This window comes from Mandrillus leucophaeus, unplaced genomic scaffold, assembly GCF_000951045.1.
Source record: "Mandrillus leucophaeus isolate KB7577 unplaced genomic scaffold, Mleu.le_1.0 Scaffold143, whole genome shotgun sequence".
Taxonomy (NCBI): Eukaryota; Metazoa; Chordata; class Mammalia; order Primates; family Cercopithecidae; genus Mandrillus; species Mandrillus leucophaeus.
In genome coordinates, this window is record NW_012101399.1 from 2,981,866 (window position 1) to 3,001,509 (window position 19,644).

A 19,644-nucleotide genomic window follows, 5' to 3' on the forward strand; every position below is an offset into this window, starting at 1 on the left:
GTCAGATCACCTGAGGTCAGGAGTTTGAGACCAGCCTGGCCAACATGGTGAAACCCCATCTCTACTAAAAATACAAAAATTAGCAGGGCATGGTGGTGTACGCCTGTAACCTCAACTACTCGGGGGACTGAGGCAGGAGAATCCCTTGAACCCAGGAGGCAGAGGTTGCAATGAGTTGATATCTCACCACTGCACTCCAGCCTGGGTAACAGAGCGAGACTCTGTCTCAAAAAAAAAAAAAAAAAAAAAAAAAAAAAAAAAAAAAAAAAAAAGATTCACACTAGAAATAACAATAGAAAAGAAAGATATACTGAGGATTTGCTACATACCACACTGTTCTTGGCCATTTACTATGTTATTAGATCAGGCTTTAGGACAATCCTAGGAGGTAAGCACCATTATTTATCTTCACCTCATAGAAAAGAGAAAATCATCCTCCAACAAACAATAGCATGGAATATATTATTTCATGGCATTCATACCAGTTAGAATTTCAAGGTAAAAGGAACACAGATTAGTTGTTTGGATTTCAAATATTCAGAAAACCAATTGTATAACTTAAATGATATATGTGTGTGTATCTATTGTACGCACGTGTATACATATATGTATATACACACACATATATTTAAAATGTTTAATGAAACAAATTCACTTTAGTTTTTACTCTATTTGGGAACTTAATTTTAGAAATACAGTCATGGATCATCTAATAAAAGGGATACGTTCTGAGAAATGCATCACGAGGTGATTTTGTCATTGTGCAAACATCATAGAGTGAGTGCACTTACCTAAACCTAGATGCTACAGTGTGTTATTGTACTGTAGGTAACTGTAGGTAACTGTAACACAATGGTATTTGTATATGTAAACTTAGTAAACATAGAAAAGGTACAGTAAGAATATAGTATAAAAGATAAAAAATAGTGTTCTTGTCTAGGGCCCTTACCATGAATGGGGCTTGCAGGCCTGGAAGTAGCTCTGGATGAGAGAGTGAGTGAGTTGTTAGTGAATGTGAAGGCCTAGGACATTACATTACTGTATACTTTATGAGTAATTTTTTCTTTCTTCAGTAATAAATTAACCTTTGCTTAATGTAACTTTCTGCCTTATAAACTTTACAATTTTAAAAACATTTTTGACTCTTTTGTTTTGTTTTTGAGACAGGGTCTTGATCTGCCTCCCAGGCTGGAGTTCACTGGAGCAATCATGGCTCAGGGCAGCCTTGATCTTCCCAGGCTCAGATGATTCTCCCACCTCAGCCTCCTGAGAAGCTGGGACTACAGGTGCATGCCACCATGCACGACTGGCTGATTTTTAAATTTTCTGTTGAGAAGGGGTTTCGTCATGTCGCCCAGCCTGGTCTTGAACTCCTAAGCTCAAGCAATCCACTGCCCTTGGCCTCCCAAAGTGCCAAGATCACAGGCGTGAGCCACTGGGCCCGGCTGTTTTGGGCTCTTTTGTAGTAACACTTAGCTTAAAACACAACACTTTGGACAGCTGTACAAAAATATTTTCCTTCTTTATAACCTTATTCTATAAGCTTTTCTCTATTTTTAAAATTTTAATGTTTTTATTTTTACTTTTTAAACTTCTTGTTAAAAACTAAGATACAAACACATTAGCCTAGGCCTACACAGGGTCAGGAGCATCAATTTCACTGTCTTCTATCTCCCATGTCTTGTCCCACTGGAAAGTCTTCAGGGGTAATAGTATGAATGCAGCTGTCATCTCCTAAGATAACAATGCCTTCTGAAATACCCACTGAAGGACCTGCCCGAGGTTGTTTTACAATTAACTTTTTTTTTTTCTTTTTTTTGAGATGGAGTCTCACTCAGTAGCCCAGGCTGGAGTACAGTGGCGCCAGCTCGGCTCACCGCAAGCTCCGCCTCCCGGGTTCACACCATTCTCCTGCATCAGCCTCCCGAGTAGCTGGGACTACAGGTGCCCGCCACCTCGCCTGGCTAATTTTTTGTTTTTTCAGTAGAGATGGGGTTTCACCATGTTGGCCAGGATGGTCTTGATCTCCTGACCTCGTGTTACACCCGCCTCAGCCTCCCAAAGTGCTGGGATTACAGGCGTGAGTCACCGCGCCTGGCCTACAATTAACTTTTTAAATATGTAAGCATACACTCTAAAATAAAGATAAAAAGTATAGTATAGGCTGGGCACGGTGGCTCACACTTGTAATCCCAGCACTTTGGGAGGTCAAGGCAGGCGGATCATGAGGTCAGGAGATCGAGACCATCCTGGCTAACACGGTGAAACCCCATCTCTACTGAAAATATAAAAAAATTAGCAGGGCGTGGTGGCGGGCACCAGTAGTCCCAGCTACTCGGGAGGCTGAGGCAGGAGAGTGGTGTGAACCTGGGAGGTGGAGCGTGCAGTGAGCCAAGATCACACCACTGCACTCCAGCTGAGCAACAGTGCAAGACTCCATCTCAAAAAAAAAAAAAAAAAAGTATAGTATGGTAAATACATAAACCAGTAACAACATCATTTATTATCATTTTCAAGAGTTACATATTGTACAAAATTATATGTGCTTTTACTCATATACAACTGGTGGTGAAGTAGGTTTGTTTACACCAGCAGCACCACAAAGATGTGAGTAGTACCTTGCACTATAACATTACAACAGCTGTGACATCAATAGAGAGAAGAATTTTTCAGCTCCATTACAATCTCAGGGGACCACCGTCACCTGTGTGATCCACTGCTGACCAAAATGTCATTATGCGGTGCATGACTGTATTACACATCTTGCAGGTTATCCTAAAAATGCAATCTATTGACACAATGAACAGCTTGGAAGTTCAAGGACTAGAAATTATAAGGCAGTTGAATCTCTCAATGAATTAAATTCTCACTTCTATATGTGCACATTTAAATTCCACTGGAGGCTGGGTGCGGTGGCTCATGCCTGTAATCCCAGCACTTTGGGAGGTCAAGGCGGGTGGATCACCTGAGGTCAGGAGTTCAAGACCAGCCCGACCAACAGGGAGAAACCCCGTCTCTACCAAAAATACAAAATTAGCCAGGCGTGGTGGTGCATGCCTGTAATCCCAGCTGCTCAAGAGGCTCAGGCAGGAGAATTGCTTGAACCCAGGAGGCGGAGGTTGCTGTGAGCGAAGATCACGCCATTGCACTCCAGCCTGGGCAACAAGCGTGAAACTCCGTCTCAAAAAAAAAAAAAAAACCAATAATAATCCACTAAAGAGTTAACAGGACTTTGATTCTCTTTCCATAAACTGACATCCACTTATCCATAACGATTACAGAATCTGGGTTTGTTAGAGTAACTACTTCTACTTTTGGGAAGGATAAAGGAAGGAAGGGCTTAGTCACTAAGCTGCATATGGTTTTCAACACTGGTTCTATAGAGCTGGTGAAGCCACTTAGGGCTATAAAGGAAAAGGAGCCCCTGCCTATGACTTTGAACATTTTTGTTTAAATTTAAAATGCTCCCTAAGGAGATTTACGATCCTTACCTACAAACTTCCTCTCCAGGCTTCCTGTGCCACCTGGGGAAGGGACCCATGGGTGCTACGTAGAGTCCTATGAACTGTTTTATTTATTTTTATGAGACCAATCAATAATGAGGCATTGGAGAAGGAAAGGCATTATAATGCTACCCAACGTTTGTTTTCTTCATGTGGCCACACTATAAATCTTGGCTCAGACAACTACGTTTACTGAAAGCTTATGGCATCCAGAACATCACACGCCCTCTGTGACAGGGCAGGACCCTTGCTGCCCAGAAGCGAACTGTCCCCCTTTCCCAGATGGCACACCTTCGCACACAAGCTGTGAGAGCTGCTGAAGGGGCTCTGTGGTTGGCTATGTTTAGGAATCACACCACACGCTATCCCCGCAAAGCTCCTCAGGAGAATTACAACAGGATTTCAGGGGCTCTGAGAAGTGATGTAGTGAAGAAAGATTTTAAATTTCCATCAGAGAACCATTTCTTCACAGTACATCATTATTAGTGTTCTGTATGAGCAATGTTCCTAGAATCCTGGTTTGGGAAATGCTTAAAAGTAACAGTCCTTTGTGGTCTGGATGTTGGTGTGATTTCGCTTCTGTGTAAAGATGAGTTTATTCACGTCATGGGACAACTATGAGACTGCTTCGTCTGTACACTGAGGAGCTTCTGCTGTCTGGGATACATACGATCTTCCCATGATAAGTGGGAATTAGCAGCCCTACGAAGCCCATTCTCACAGATTATGAGAAACTTCAACTATTATAAAGGGATTTTAAAGCTGTAATAGGCCCTAACATGTTAAATCCTTAACTGAAACACATCAACTATTATCTTTTTTCCTAATATTCTTTGTTTTATGAGAAAGGTCTCATTAACAAGAAAAGTTATTTAGTCCAAACAACAACTTCCAATATAGAGTATGAAGCCCAACCTCCCACCCAAATCTAAACACTTCAATGAGAACTTAAGAAAAGCCCACAGCATGCAAAATCCTAACATATCAAAGAGAGTCTGATGTAATACAAAGGGGCAGAAATGGGTGTAAATTTATTTTAGAAAGACTTTTAGGAAGAGTTGAAACAGAATAGACTAGAAATTCTTAATTAGAAAAGAATAAAATTTCCTGAGCAATCTAGACATGCAAAGAAGTATATAAGCAGGTAAACAATCTATTGAAAGGTAATCAATTAAGTATAATCAACATAGTAACTCAGATTTGTCCAAAACACTTACAGACAGATTACATAGACAGATTGAGTAAATGAGGGGGTGCCCCAACGTGTATGCAAATAACCAGCTTCTATAATCAGAACCGTAACGAGAAACTGAAGAAGTAAATTTCAAATTGATACCAGTCTCAGACGTCACCACATCAAAGAGACCTCCCTGACCTCCCTAACAAAAATACTCTCTTATGCTTTTTTTTTTTTGAGATGGAGTCTCACACTGTCACCTGTGCTAGAGTGCAGTGGCATGATCTTGGCTCATTGCAATCTCCGCCTCCCGGGTTCAAGAGATTCTCCTGCCTCAGCCTCCTGAGTAGCTGGGATTACAGGCACCCGCCACCATGCCCAGCTAATCCTTTGTATTTTAAGTACAGACAGGGTTTCACCATGTTGGCCAGGCTGGTCTCGAACTCCTGACCTCGTGATTCGCCTGCCTCGGCCTCCCAACGTGTGGGGATTACAGGTGTGAGCCACTGTGCCTGGCCTAGTCTCTGACTCTTACCCCCTTTTCTCCTCCATAAACATTTGTTGTTAGCTGAAATCTTATCAACTATTTCATCATTTTATTTGTACATAGTAGTCTCTTCCACTAGGATGTCAGGTACATGAGGTTGAAGACTTGGTCCAGTGTCATTCACTGCCCATTTATCATGTGGAACTACTACTAGACACATACCTGGTACTTAGTAAGTAGTTGTATTAATGAATGTGATCAGAGAGCAGAACTAAAACAAGAAAGCTGAAAGAGAAAAAGTGTTTTCAAACAATACATGAACGTACTCATCGGAAATCTCAATATTGAGCTTCTGTTTGGTTTGGCTGAGAGTTGTGCGATAGAGCTTGGTGGCCATTTCAATCAGGTGATCACTGCTGAAGAGAAAATCTCCTTTACTAGCTGCTTCTGAGCCCTGCAAGGACAAACCAAGAGTCGGTCATAATTAAAGATACCTTAGGAGGTCAATATTTACAGGCTTGGCTAAAAACATATTTACAGTCTCTTTAAAACATCAGATCCTGGAATCCATTCTCCCAAGGTAAACAATAATGACAAAAGCAGTGTTTCTTCCAACTTGCTCAGAGCACTTTAGTAAGGTTACCTAACCCCCTCCTACCCAAAGTTGGTGGATGCAGCAGAAGCACCATCTGCATCACTTGGAGCTTGCTAGAAAAGCAGAATCTCGGCCAAGTGCGATGGCTCAAGCCTGTAATCCCAGCACTTTGGGAGGCCGAGACGGGCGGATCACGAGGTCAGGAGATTGAGACCATCCTGGCTAACACGGTGAAACCCCGTCTCTACTAAAAAAAATACAAAAAACTAGCCGGACGAGGTGGCGGGCGCCTGTAGTCCCAGCTACTTGGGAGGCTGAGGCAGGAGAATGGCGTAAACCCGGGAGGCGGAGCTTGCAGTGAGCTGAGATCCAGCCACTGCACTCCAGCCTAGGCCACTCAGTGAGACTCCGTCTCAAAAAAAAAAAAAAAAAAAAGAAAAGCAGAATCTCAGGCCCTACCCAGCCCCAGTGAATATGAAACCACAACACAACCTCCAGGTATGGGTTTACACATTCAGGTTTGAGGAGCATGGACCTAACTTGCAACTCTTCTGAAGGACCTGATTAAAAAACTTTTCAGTGATTTGGTTAAAACCCTAACGACAACACTTCCAACAAATATCCCAGGGCAGTGGCTCTCAGCCTTAGCTGTGCAAGGGAATCATCTGGGTTTATTTAAAGAAAAAAAAGAAAAAAGAAAAAAGAAAAAAAGAAAAAAAAAAGATGCTTGTGCCCCCTTCTGAGAAATTCTAATTTGATTGTACGGGGGTATGGCCTGGGCATCAGCATTTTTAAAGTTCCCAAACTGTTTAAATGTGTCACTGAGGTTGAGAATCACTGTCCTAGCATTTGATATGCCCCCTTTAAGTTAAGATCCAAAGCAGGGTAAACAGGCTAAGGGACGCTTTGGGGAGTTTTCTAAGCTTAAGGTCGGCCAGAGAGTAACATTATCAGCTACACACATGCTCCTACATATGATCAATATTTGGTAGCTTTTGTTTACTCAGTGATTATGTGTTATGTGACAGGCCCTGTTCCTCCAGGGTCTCAATTAATCCTTACAACAATGCTATATGAAGTAGGCACTCTTACTATCTCCATTTTAAAGATGACAAAAAGTAGGTAGGCACACACAAAGTTAAATGCCTTGGCCAAAATCATCATAAAGTGAGTGAGACCAACTCCAGAACCTACACATAACCACTGCATCCAAGCCAGGAGTCCTGGTTAAGCTAAAGACACAGAACACTAAAAATTATTTAGGTTAAAATTAACTGGCAGCTATTTTATTTTAGTTGTATCCTTTAATATAAACCCCCAGATTAGAGATGAACATTAAGACATTTACTAAGTTCATACATAGAAGAAAAAACAGGAGAAAACAAAATTTAAAACATCTTGATATTCCTATGTATTAGTCTCAAAAAGTGAAGTAAATTGGTCAATAAAAGTGATTAACTTTATTCAGTTACTGAAAAACCGAGCCCGAGATTTTACATAGGGGCGAATATCCAAAATTTGCAAATTAGCAAGGCAGATATACAAACTGCCATAGGATTAGTCAGATATGGAAATTTTTAAAATCAATGGCTGAGAGATGAAGCACAGAAATCTTTTGTTGAACCTTTACCTCTTTGAGGTGGACGGCGAAGAAGCCATCATTTTGTGAGCTCATTGATACCTTGGTCACATCCACCAAGGGAACCTCTGACTTGATTTGTCCAGACTTTTGGTCAGCAAGAAGGAGATTATTATTTGTTAAGAGGAAAATCCGAGATGTACTCTAAAACAAAATAGAAAATAGTATAAAACCAATGATCAAAAATACTCAAAAATGGTCTATGAGTTTAAGGCATTTGCAAAAATGCATGTTTTATTCCAATGTCCTTCAACAAACATACTTACGTAAACCAAGAACACAGTAAGGAACATAAATAATATGTTTTATTTCATAAAAATGTCAGAGAACAAGCAAAATTCCATCTAAGCTTAAAGGTAAGGGGAAATAGCTCCCTTCACAGTTAACTCTGCTGAGAACATGAAATGCAAATTTTTACATTCAGAAAACAGGGTGACTATCCCAAGTAATAGGTACTTCTTATCAGTCTTCAAGGTTAGCAATTTTACCTTCCCATTAGCACGGTTAATTTTGTTCACGACTTCAGCAATGATGATCTTTTCTTCAATGGCATCTTTGAGTTTCTTATACTTGGGGTTCTTGTTGATTTCCAGGTAAGCCCCTTGGAATGGTTGCCCAACACTAAAGGAAAAAAATTCCTGCACATTAGAAATAGTTTCAAATGAAAGTTCTACTAAAAAAAGGAAACAGATCACTTGATTCTAAGGAATAGCTGATAACTTCATAAAAGTTGATTTCAATTTATTTTATATATTACACTTGCATCTGTCCTAAATATAAGTTGGAAATGAAACCTTAAACCTATTTCAAATATATTTTTGAGGTGATCATGGCATTTGGTAGGCAGGACTTTGATAATAATCTTATCACATGGAACAACCAAGATAGAAATCACTCATAAGAATAATAGCTAAGACTCAAGTACATGGTCTCATGTGAAGGAAAAGGCAATTTCTTCTAATCTGTTAATATAAAGTTAACAGCTGCTCACAAAGGATTTACTAACGCCTTCAAACAATATGTGGCAGTGAAAAAAGAGCTGAAATCATTACCGTCACCTGTTCTAGAAAAATTTCATTTCTTGCAGAGAATAAGAAAATCAATAGGCCTTCTGGGAAAGAACAGATCCAGGGCAATCACTTTAGAAGAAAACTATAGAACACTTAATATTAACATGTAACTGTGGTTCTAAGTAGGCAATACAGATGGTCCCTGACTTGGTTTGACTTAGGGTTTTTCAACTTTACAATGGTGCTCATACAACCATTCTGTTTTTCACTTTCAGTACAGTGGTCAATAAACCATATGAGATATCCAACACTTTATTATAAAACAGGCTTTGTGTTAGATGATTTTGTAGGCTGCAGATGATTTTGTAGCCAACTGTAGGCTAATGTAAGTGTGCTGAGCATGGTTAAGGTAGGTTAGGCTAAGTGATTGTGTTCAGTAGGCTACGTGTATTAAATGTATTTTCAACTTATATTTTCAACTTCATATGACATATGACAACTTCATAAAAATTGGTTTCAATTTATTTTGTACATTACACTTGCATCTGTCCTAAATATAAGTTGGAAATGAAACCTTAAACCTATTTCAAATATATTTTTGAGGTGATCATGGCATTTGTTGGGCAGGAATTTGATGATAATCTTATCACATGGAACAATCAACATAGAAATCACTCATAACCCATATGAGGTGTGTAACTGCATCATAAGTTAAGCAGCATCTGTATATGAAAGGAGAATCAAGCCTCTTCTCCTAGAATATGCATTTAAATGGACAGACGTAACCAAAGCAAACATTCAGAATAAGGGCAATTTTTTTTTTCCCAAACAAATTTTTGTAAGAGGTTAACAGTACACTTATCACTAAGATGTCAATTTCCCTAAAGACTTGCCGGGGGACTCTTTCAGGACAGCTTCATCAAAGGCACTAAGGAAAAACTGCTGCTTCAAGGGATCTACAAGCTTCATTTTGAGCTACAAAGTTCTGGCAATTTGCAAATACAACTTTAAATGCTTATGTTGTGGGTGGAGGATCAGGGAAGAAAAATCCACGTAGGTGGTCAGCGTTTCACAGCTCTCAGGATATAAAAGGCCAACTCCCATAAGAGCTGCCACTTTGCAGGGTGGTGGGAGGCTAAGTTATTTATTCCACCTCTCTCACTGCTGTGGGGTGAGTGTGCCACTATCCCTGAAAACTGATAAGACTACCCAAAAAGGACTTGGCTTGAAGTTAACTTTTTTTGGTTCCTATTCAAATGTGTTTTAAATTATAAAAATGCTAACAGGCTTTTAAACTGTTTCCTCAAAGATGTATTTTCCAGCCTGTAGTTTCTGAAGAGTCATCCACAGGAAATGCTCATTAAGAAGGTTACTCTCTAATTTAAAAATGTATAAATTAAAGCTGAATAAAATTAGTTGCTGAAGTAAGCATATAGACAAATTCTCCTGTTTGAAAATGCTTTATATAACAGGCACTTTGGACAACTTTGGATTCAGACACTATGTTTGACTTAAGGGAGTATATATCACCTCAAGTAGCCACATCAGCTAACCAAGGAAGTTGTACAATTTAAAATATTTAAACCCAATGAGTCTGGCAATGTACGTTCATTTAATCCTTTAAAAGGAAGATATTTGAAATGTGTGTAACGTCACAGAGAATATAAACATAATTTATGTAATAAACGTGAATATACTCAGCATATAATACATTCTTTCGAAGCCATTCTTTGGGAGAAGCTTAACGTTGTTATAGATTTGGCTTGAAATCGTACAATCTACTTTTTTTATAAACACCAGATGAAAATGGGGTAAGAACGCTGGGAGGAAATGATGAATGTGGGAGATATAAGACTACTTGGATAAATAAGTCTTTATCAAGGACTTCATTTGCTGAACTTGGGATTGGTGTTCCTTCTTTTTCTGAGTCCACAGTGTCTAAAATAAAGGAACTGAACGTGCTGTACAGGCCACAGAAGTCATATCCGTTGAGTTAGCAGACCAAAGGGCACCACGGACCAGTGCTCAAGCAACACTCAAAAAGTACTATCCTGGCTCGCTCTTTCATTTACCTTACAAATGAGTTTCTGACCTTGCTTGTTACGGCAGGAAGACTGGAATGGTGATTAAAGTATATTGCCAACAGAAATTTGGCTAGTCTTTGAAAACTATGGAAAAGGAGCAGGAATTTACAATGCAAACGTATCTTAACAGCCTATATAATTTTTATGTTAAATGACTTCTAATTATTTAGTAAAGTGTTTGAGCTAATGCTAATGGAGTGAAACCAACAATCGTAACCTCATTTCATTAAACTGCACTATAGAAGCCATGGCTCAAATAAATGTGTTTACATCAAGCTGATTATAAAATGATTCACAGAACTAAAAATTGCACATCTAAGACTGAAATCAAACACCACGCAAAATGGCGTACAAATATACTTGAGAAACTTTGAAAATCCTGAATTTTATGGGTAAAGCAAAGCCATAATACCTAGATGGGTATAAAGCCTTCTTGTCTTTGAAGAGTTCACTGGCTTCTAGTTTCTCTTCATAAATAAGTTTCTGCTGGTCTGTGAATTGGTCCCTGTATTTTTTACACTGTGAGATATGAGAAGAAACAAACAAAACATCATTTATATAAACAAATCATTATTCATTCTTAAATATGCTAAGACAATTTACCAGCAAGAAGAGTAAGGGAGAAAGTGTACAAAACATTCACTAAAAAGGCCAAAAACATTTTTCCCTTGTGGGTTTTAAAAAGTTTGTCTTGGAAAATGTCAGAGTATTATTTGTATTGCAGAACCTGGGATGCTTCTTCAAAACACACCAGGGTCTAGCGGGCATGGGCTTTGCAAGTACTATTTCCTCCCACTATGTCAGTCCTTGGAAATCCTCTTGTCCTGCGGCTGTCACTCTTCTAAAGAGACTCACAGTAAAAATATTGTGCATCACAATCCACTAAGCACATTTCCACACACATACACCCACAAAATATTGACATAAAAGCATCACAAAACAATACTCAATCTTTTCTATATATTATACACTCTGCTATTTTCTATTCTATTGCATTTCATTGAAAAACGCTGGTAGTAATCTACTAAATTGATTTCATGACCCACAAATATGCTATGACCTACAGTTTGAAAACCTCTGCTCCAAATCCCCCCACTACCATTTTACAACAGGGATGAGGGACCTGAGATATCCCCTTTCACTCTGTCCCTGAAGCTGCAATGAGAGGAGACAGTGGCCAGAGGAGCAGGGCCAGGTTTTTTGGATGAGCATTCCTAGAAATTCAGTTACAGGGGGGGTCAAGTGCTACTGAAATAACTGCATGAAGAAATGTTAGCACTGCTGCTGACCCTTTTCCATGGAAAGGCTCCCTTCAGGAATAAACAGCCCTCATCTCCCACCTCCACGATCCCACCTCACGATCGTGAGATCGCGAAGCCAGGGGAGAGCAGAGGTGGTGCAGATCCCCAGCACTGGGAGCTCCCTGTCATTATTTCTGAAAACAGTTTCTAGGTTAGACTCAAAAAAGGAGACAAGCCATTAGGAGGTTCATGAATCTCGCCAAATTGGCTGTTAGAGAACAGAAGTCAGAATCCAGTTCCTTATGTTGTACAGTACCACTTATCAAGCTAATCAGTGATAATGTCACTCTATACATATATGACTCTGATAAAAAACAAGCCCACCCTGCTGGGCAGGAAAGTTTCCTGGAGGATGTATGCATTGAGCTTTCATCTACTAAATACATGCCCTTCCATCTAATGATTTTATTACATCTGATAACTGCATATATTTAACATTTCACATATCAACTGACGAGGTTATCGAAATAAGGTCAACATTTATCCAAGTGCCCCACGTGCTCCATGCTGGGAAACATCTAAATTACATGCCATATTCTCATATAAAATGAGAGCTAAAAAAAAAAGGCAAAATAAAACAGATTTCCAGCTTGCCTGTAATTTAGATAGAGGATGTGTTACTATCTTTAGGGATAGGGAAAAGCCTTTTTTCCCACCCATCAAAGTGTGTGTGTTCACATGCATTATCTGATTGTGTGTTCTGTACATCTGATAAAGTAAACTCTTCAATCTGCAGGATTTAACTATGTTTCCTGAAGGTGTCCGAATTTTATGATTTCTCTGTCCTACCGTATTCCTTTAGACAAAGAGAAAAACACATGAACAAAAAACTGAACTACTCGAGAGCAGCTGGAACCTGGAATGGAAAGATAAACGCAGCCCTGTGCTCTCCGTTCCAGCCAGGGCCGAGAGGCGACTGCACAGGGAACGCCTGGGCCGGTGCGGTGGCTCTCACAGAAACTCAATATGGTGCACGGGGGAAAATCACCAAAGTCCTCAAGTAAAATCCTCTTTGAGGCAAAGGAAGAATGTGTTACAGTTTTCATTTTACGTAAGTTTTCAAACACTCAAAATAAACAAGAAAGTCTCTGAAAAGATGTAACATGACATTTTTTACCCTCCACAAGTGGAAAATCCTTTTTAGCTCCTTGTGAGTAGAATCCAAGAATAAGTAAGGTCTTGAGGGCCAATTCTTGTCTATTGGAGATAAGGAAGGCATCTTATTTTTCATTTCCAAGAAGTATTTTTGCACCTGTGTTGGGTTTGACAGAGAATACTACGTGAGGAAAATATACCACAAAAGACATTGTTTTACATACATCATGATCAAATAAACCAGACGATCGTGGAATTTATTTAACTTTGGAATTTATAAAACGGTAACTCATCTGGGAAGTCTCTATTCCACTCTTTCATACTGGTTGGGGAAATATGAGTTCCACCAAATGGTTAAGAGAAAAGAGGAATACTAATGCTAACACTCATATTAACACTAATACTAACGCCAGCTGGCTCTATAGAGCTGTATTGTCTAACATGCAGCCACTAGTCACACAGGTTATTTATATTTACATTTTAAGTAATTAAAATTAAATTTAAAAATCCAGTTTCTCAGTCACACTAGTTACACTTCAAGGGCTTAATAACCACATGAGGCTAGTGGCCAGCTACTCTATTGTACCTCAAAGTTACAGGGCGTTTTCCTCACTGCAGAAAGCTCTACTGGACAGTGTTGTTCTAGAGTATATGATATGTGCCCAGCCCTGCACTCTATCATTACTTCATTTTAATCCTCACAACAACTCTACGAGGCTAGTGCCACTATTATCCCCATTTTACAGATGAGAAAATGAGGTTCACTGAAGTTAGAATTTGCTCAAGTGACAAATCTCTAAGCGGCAGTGGAGGCCGACTCCAGAGTTTGCGGTCTGTTCAGCACTACATATACCTCTCTGAAAGACGGAGAACTCCAGAGTCCCTGCGGGTGGGGCTGCACAGCCTGGCTCCCGGTCACCCCTCTCCCCACTAATTTGCTTGCCAGCCTTGCCCTGCCACAGCTCATGGCAGTTTCACAGGATAAGGCCCTGGCTTTCTTGGGTCTACTTTCCCCCAAAAGTTCTCTCTGTCAAATAAGACAAACATTGTATTAATAATATACAGGCCACTAACAACTCTTTCTGATACAATTCTACCTGAATTTGGGAGACGATTTCAAAAGATTACTCACTCTCAGTGTCACAGCTATGATTTAATTATTATTTAAAAAGTCACGTCTGTCATTTAAGAAAAGGCACATTTTATGGAGTTGGTGATATTAAGTGGGTAATTCCATAATGCTAATTAGCCACACACATAAAGTGTCAACTTACAATTCTCTGAAGCGTGAACTCATAGATTTTCTTTCCGGCATTGGCTCTGAAGAATTTCCTGTATTCTCTACGTACCTTTAAAAAGAAGACGCAGGTTGCAGTGGTTAATGTGTGGCTGGTACAGATGCATAATGATACACCTCTATTAAAAATGAAAAAGTGTCAAACAAGTCAACTTATAAGTGTCCTTTCTGGATTTAGTACAATAATTGAAGCACATTCACATAGTGGATCTTAAGTCAGAGAGAAAGAAATTGAGAGATGTAAAACGATGAAACCAGAATGAACTGATGTTTTAAATCCTCTTAGTAGTTTCTGAAGAATCTGATGATTTGACAAGAAACATTTTACAGGCACAACTGCAAACTCATCCCAAATTAAAATACATTTAAAAACTATATAAAATAATGTTCTATTCAGATTGTTTTGTAAAAGGCAAAAAGAAAAAAAAAATGTCTGAAGAACTGTATCAGTTTCCAAAAGCCTTGCATAGAAGATAAGGCTTTAGTACTACACACTGAGAACTGAATATGGCTAAAAATAAGAATTTAAAAAGAAGCTTTGAAACTACCATTACCTTCCATTTCATTGCATTAATTTTTCTCTATCATCTCTATTCTCACCAAACTTTATACTTAATGCTATCAGAGCACTTAAAACATCATATTATAGTTTTAGTTCACACATTTTTTCCTTGCTACATTGTCATATTTACTTCATATACTAATGTCTAACAAATAAGAGTAACTAAGTGGAGTGTTTGCATAACAAAGGAATAAATTATATAGTTAAATTTTGAAACTGAGGGAAAAATATCTTTATTTATTACCATCCAGATATAAATGGGAGAGTTAGAATTTAGCAAAATATTAGCCTATCTGAATAATTCAGACATTACATATCTTTTTTCTTTTCTCTCTAGTTTTCTAGGTTTAACTGCACATGTTCAAAATATTTCTACATTAGGGGATGTAAGCCAGTAATCTTCTAACCAAATTCAGTTTATAGATAAATGTTTTGTATGCATATTTATAAGTTAAGAACTTAATATAATAATTCAGGCTGCAGATTTCTCTTAAAGTTGTCTAAGATCTAGCAACACTGAGGCCTAGTCCTATAAAATAAGGGCCAGGGAGGCTAAAGTAGCTGCTGTTGCCTTTAGATGAGACATGCATGCTCCAAACTACACAAGTCCCCCTTGCTCCTGATCCACCTCCCATCTGCTGCTTTCTTCATCTGTGTGACCAACCCTGTCCCTCAGCATTTGCGCACCAGACCCATTCTCTACATCTAAAGATTATTAAGGTTTAAAAACTGTAACATATACCATATGGGTAGTTTTTCCTTTTACAGGCATACCTCATTTTAATGCACTTTGCAGACATTGAGGTTTTACAAATTGAAGGTTTGTGGCAACCCTGCATCAAACAAGCCTACTGGCACCATTTTTCCAACAGCATGTGTTCATTCTGTGTGTCTGTGTCACAATTTGGTAATTCTCACAATATTTCAAACTTTTTCATTATTATTCTATCTGTAAGATGGTGAACTTAAGAGACAGTGTGTGTATTCTGACTGCTCCACCCACTGGCCGTTCTCCTATCTCTCCCCCTCTCCTCGGGCCTCCCTTATTACCCAAGACACAGCAATATAGAAATTAATTAATATTGAATTAATAACCCTATAATGGCTTCTCAGTGTTCAAGTGAAAGGAAGGGTCACAAACTTCTCACTTTAAATTGAAAGCTAGAAACGGTTAAGCTTAGTGAGAAAGGCATGTCAACAGCTGAGGCAGTCCAAAAGCTAGGACCCTTGTGCCAAACAGCCAAGTTACAAATGCAAAGGAAACATTCTTGAAGGAAATTGAAAGTGTTATTCCAGTGAACACACAAATGATAAGAAGGTGAAACAGCCTCACTGCTGATAAGACGAAAATTTTAGTGGTCTAGATATAAGATCAAACCGGCCACAACATTCCTCTAAGCCAAGACCTAATCCAGAGCGATGTCCTAACTCTCTTCAATTCTAAGAAGGCTGAGAGAGGTGAGGAAGCTGCAGAAGAAAAGCTTCTTAACTCTTCATGAGGGTTAAGGAAAGAAGCAGCAAGTGCTGATATAGAAGCTGCAGAAAGTTATCCAGGAGATCTAGCTAGATCACTGATGAATGCGGCTACATTCAACAACAGATTTCCAATGTAGACAAAACAGTCTTCTATTGGAAGAAGATGCCATCTAGACTTTGATAGCTAGAGAGGAGAAGCTAATGTCTGGCTTCAAAGGACAGGCTGATTATCTTGTTAGAGGATAATACAGCTGCTAACTTTAAGCTGGAGCTAATGCTCATTTACCATTATAAAAATCCTGCAGCTTAAGAATTATGCTAAATCTACTCTGCCTGTGTGCTCCATAAATGGAACAACAAAGCCTAGATGATAGCACATCTGCTTACAGCATGGTTTACTGACTATCTTAAGCCCCATATTGAGACCTACTGCTCAGAAAACAGATAACTTTCAAAATATTAATTCACACTGACAAGGCACCTGGTCACCCAAGAGCTCTGATGGATATATACAAGGAGATTAATGTTTTCACGCCTGCTAACACAACATCCATTCTGCAGCTCATGGATCAAGGAGTAATTCCCAGTCTTATGATTTAAGAAATACATTTGGTAAGTCTATACCTGCCACAGATAGTGATTCCTCTGGTGGATCTGGGCAAAGTATATTAAAAACTTTCCAGAAAAGAAGCATCATTCTGGGTGCCATTAAGAACATTCGAGATTCATGGGAGGAGGTCAAAACAGCCACATTAACAAAAGTTTGGAAGAAGTTGATTCCAACTCTCATGGATGACTTGGAGGGGGCTCAAAACTTCAGTGGAGGAAGTAACTGCAGATGTGCCGATATATCAAGAGAACTAGAATTAGAAGTGAAGCCTGAAAATGGGACTGAATTGCTGCAATCTCAAGATAAGATGTAAATGAACAAGGAGTTGCTTCTTACGGATGGCCAAAGAAAGTAGTTTCCCGAGATGGAATCTACTCCTGATGAAGATGCTGTGAACACTGTTGAAATGACAACAAAGGATCTGGAATATTCCATAAGCTTAGTTGACAAAGCCAGTGACAAGGTTTGAGAGGATTAATTCCAATTTTGAAAGAAGTTCTACACTGGGTAAAATGCTATCAAATGCCAACATATGCTATACAGAAATCTTTCAGGAAAGGAAATCAATCTATGTGGCAAACTTCATTGTTGTCTTGTTTTAAGAAACTGCCACAGCCACCACAACCTTCAGCAGCCACATCAGTCAGCAGCCATCGACATCAAGACAAGACAAGACTCTCCACCAGGAAAAATATTACAACTTGCTGAAGGCTCAGATGATGGTTAGCATTTTTTAGCAATAAAGTATTTGTAAAGTATGTACTTTGGCATTTTAGACATAATGCTATTAGACACTTTATAGTAGAGACAGCGTAAACATAACTTTTATTTGCACTGGAAAACAAAACATTTGTCTGATTCACTTTATTGTGATATTTACTTTATTGCAGAGATCTAGAACTGAGCCTGCAATGTCTCTGAGGTATGCCTGTATTCATATTCTAGTTACTGATTACCATTTGCCTTTTAGCCACGGAGTTGTCAGATCCACAAACATTTCTAATCTCAAACTAAGGTGAGAAGGGACAAGGAGAAGAAAAATGTTACCTAACAATTGGGTCATGAAATTATAATAGCATATGAAGGCAGACAAATGAAGTTACATAAGAATATATCCTTAAAAATATACCTGAAGTCCTACTATATTTAGTTGAGCTTCATTATAACTGAGCTCATTGCTACATGCATTTTGATATTCCACAGGGCAGGTTATTTCTCCCAAAATACAACTACAGACCTTTAAAGCCCAGTGACAACATGCTGGCATATATGATGGTGCCCCCTGGGGGAAATGGGAGTCTTAAAAAGGCTCACTGCACTTTGTAATTATTTCCACAAGAAAAGTCAATCATTTGAGAGGGCAAAACTATCATTCATATTACCATGATTCTCTTTTAGAAAAAAAAAAAAAACAAAACAAAATTATTATATTCTTGGACTTCAAATAAGTTTGATCTTATTTCATACAACAATACTGGTAATATAGTAAAGTACTTCTGTTTTGTTGGAGACTGAGAGGAAAAAAGTTATGTCTAGAGTAAGCCCAGTTAGCTTCTGCTAAAATAATATTCCCCTACAAACTGAATGTGCTTTGTAAGTTGCTAGTGCACACCCCTAATGCAAAAATGTTCTGAAATCATATGCAGTTAAACCCAGAAAACTGAAGATAAACGTATTACTGATGGAAATCATTTTATAGAGTAAAAATCCTGATTCAATGTTAATTTTCCTTCCTGTTATGAAAATTAGAACGCAAATTAGAAGATGTGAATTAAATGGGAAAATGTTTACTTTTGTTTGACTTTAAAGAAACCGGTTATAGAGCTTGTTTGGACTTCTTCGAACAGAACATCTGTTAAAATTCATATTTAAGTTACTTCTTCATTACTTCAAATATTACTTGGTGAATACTCAGTATAATCAAAAGGGATAATTTACTAAAATTTATAGGCTGAAGTTGCAGAAAAAAATGCAGATTATTCAAAGCAGGATTCAGGGATATTTCTAATGGTTGTTCAGATTTAGAGTCAATGATCTCTCAGATAATATTCAAATATTTAGAGTAAGATTAAATATCGTAGGATTAAAGTAAAAACAATGATAAGAAATACTGTCAAAAAGGGGCCTAATTATCCCAAAAAGGCAATATGGATGGCTTCCTATGGTGATTAATTATCGAATTTGGAAGACCAGATCCTTACATGGCGTAAAGAATATTCTAAAGCCTTTTCAGAGCTTGGAGTTATTTACTTATGTGTAGTTCTGGACACATAAGTGTACCCTACTATAGTAAGCACACTTTGAAATAAACCCTGCCATAATCACAAGGTATTTGAATTCGAGGTTCTCTTTAACATGAATGATCCACTGGTCTCTGAATCTCTGATCTCATTAATCAAAATCTGTAAGCTTAGTGATGCAAGACCCTTTGGTTCCTACACTGAACAATTAGAACAATGGTCGCTCTGAAGAAAGCTCTACTCCAGGCAGCCATTACTGGGGCAGAATTGGCATAAAAAGGGAAACAAAAGCCTGGCATCCCTAGGCTGCTCAATGTGGATGTAGGGCAGCTTTTAGCTCAACTCTTGCAACCGTGTCTCATAGATTTTTAAAAAACAACTTTACACTCATAAAGACAACAAACTAGAACTTTGATAACATAGTATCTTGAATAAAACATGCCATATTGCTATTACATTAAACCTATTATTTAAAGAAATAGAAATCACAAAATCAGAAAAAACATTAGTGTATAGGTTTCTTCTGAAAAAGGTAAAACATTAAGCAAGATGACATTCTACAAGACTG

The 19,644-nt window shown here is 38.5% G+C and overlaps 1 protein-coding gene across 1 annotated transcript in view; it reads right to left on the minus strand.

Annotated features, from left to right (window-relative positions):
- MYO1B (myosin IB) overlaps nt 1–19,644 on the minus strand; it is a 178,874-nt gene that overhangs the window by 4,525 nt on the left and 154,705 nt on the right. The window contains exons 26-31 of the mRNA XM_011974213.1: nt 14,166–14,240; nt 12,914–13,048; nt 10,908–11,014; nt 7,890–8,022; nt 7,393–7,545; nt 5,494–5,621 (exon numbers count right to left, since the gene is read on the minus strand). Of these exons, the coding sequence (XP_011829603.1) occupies nt 5,494–5,621; nt 7,393–7,545; nt 7,890–8,022; nt 10,908–11,014; nt 12,914–13,048; nt 14,166–14,240 (731 nt within the window). The remainder of the gene's footprint in view (nt 1–5,493; nt 5,622–7,392; nt 7,546–7,889; nt 8,023–10,907; nt 11,015–12,913; nt 13,049–14,165; nt 14,241–19,644) is intronic.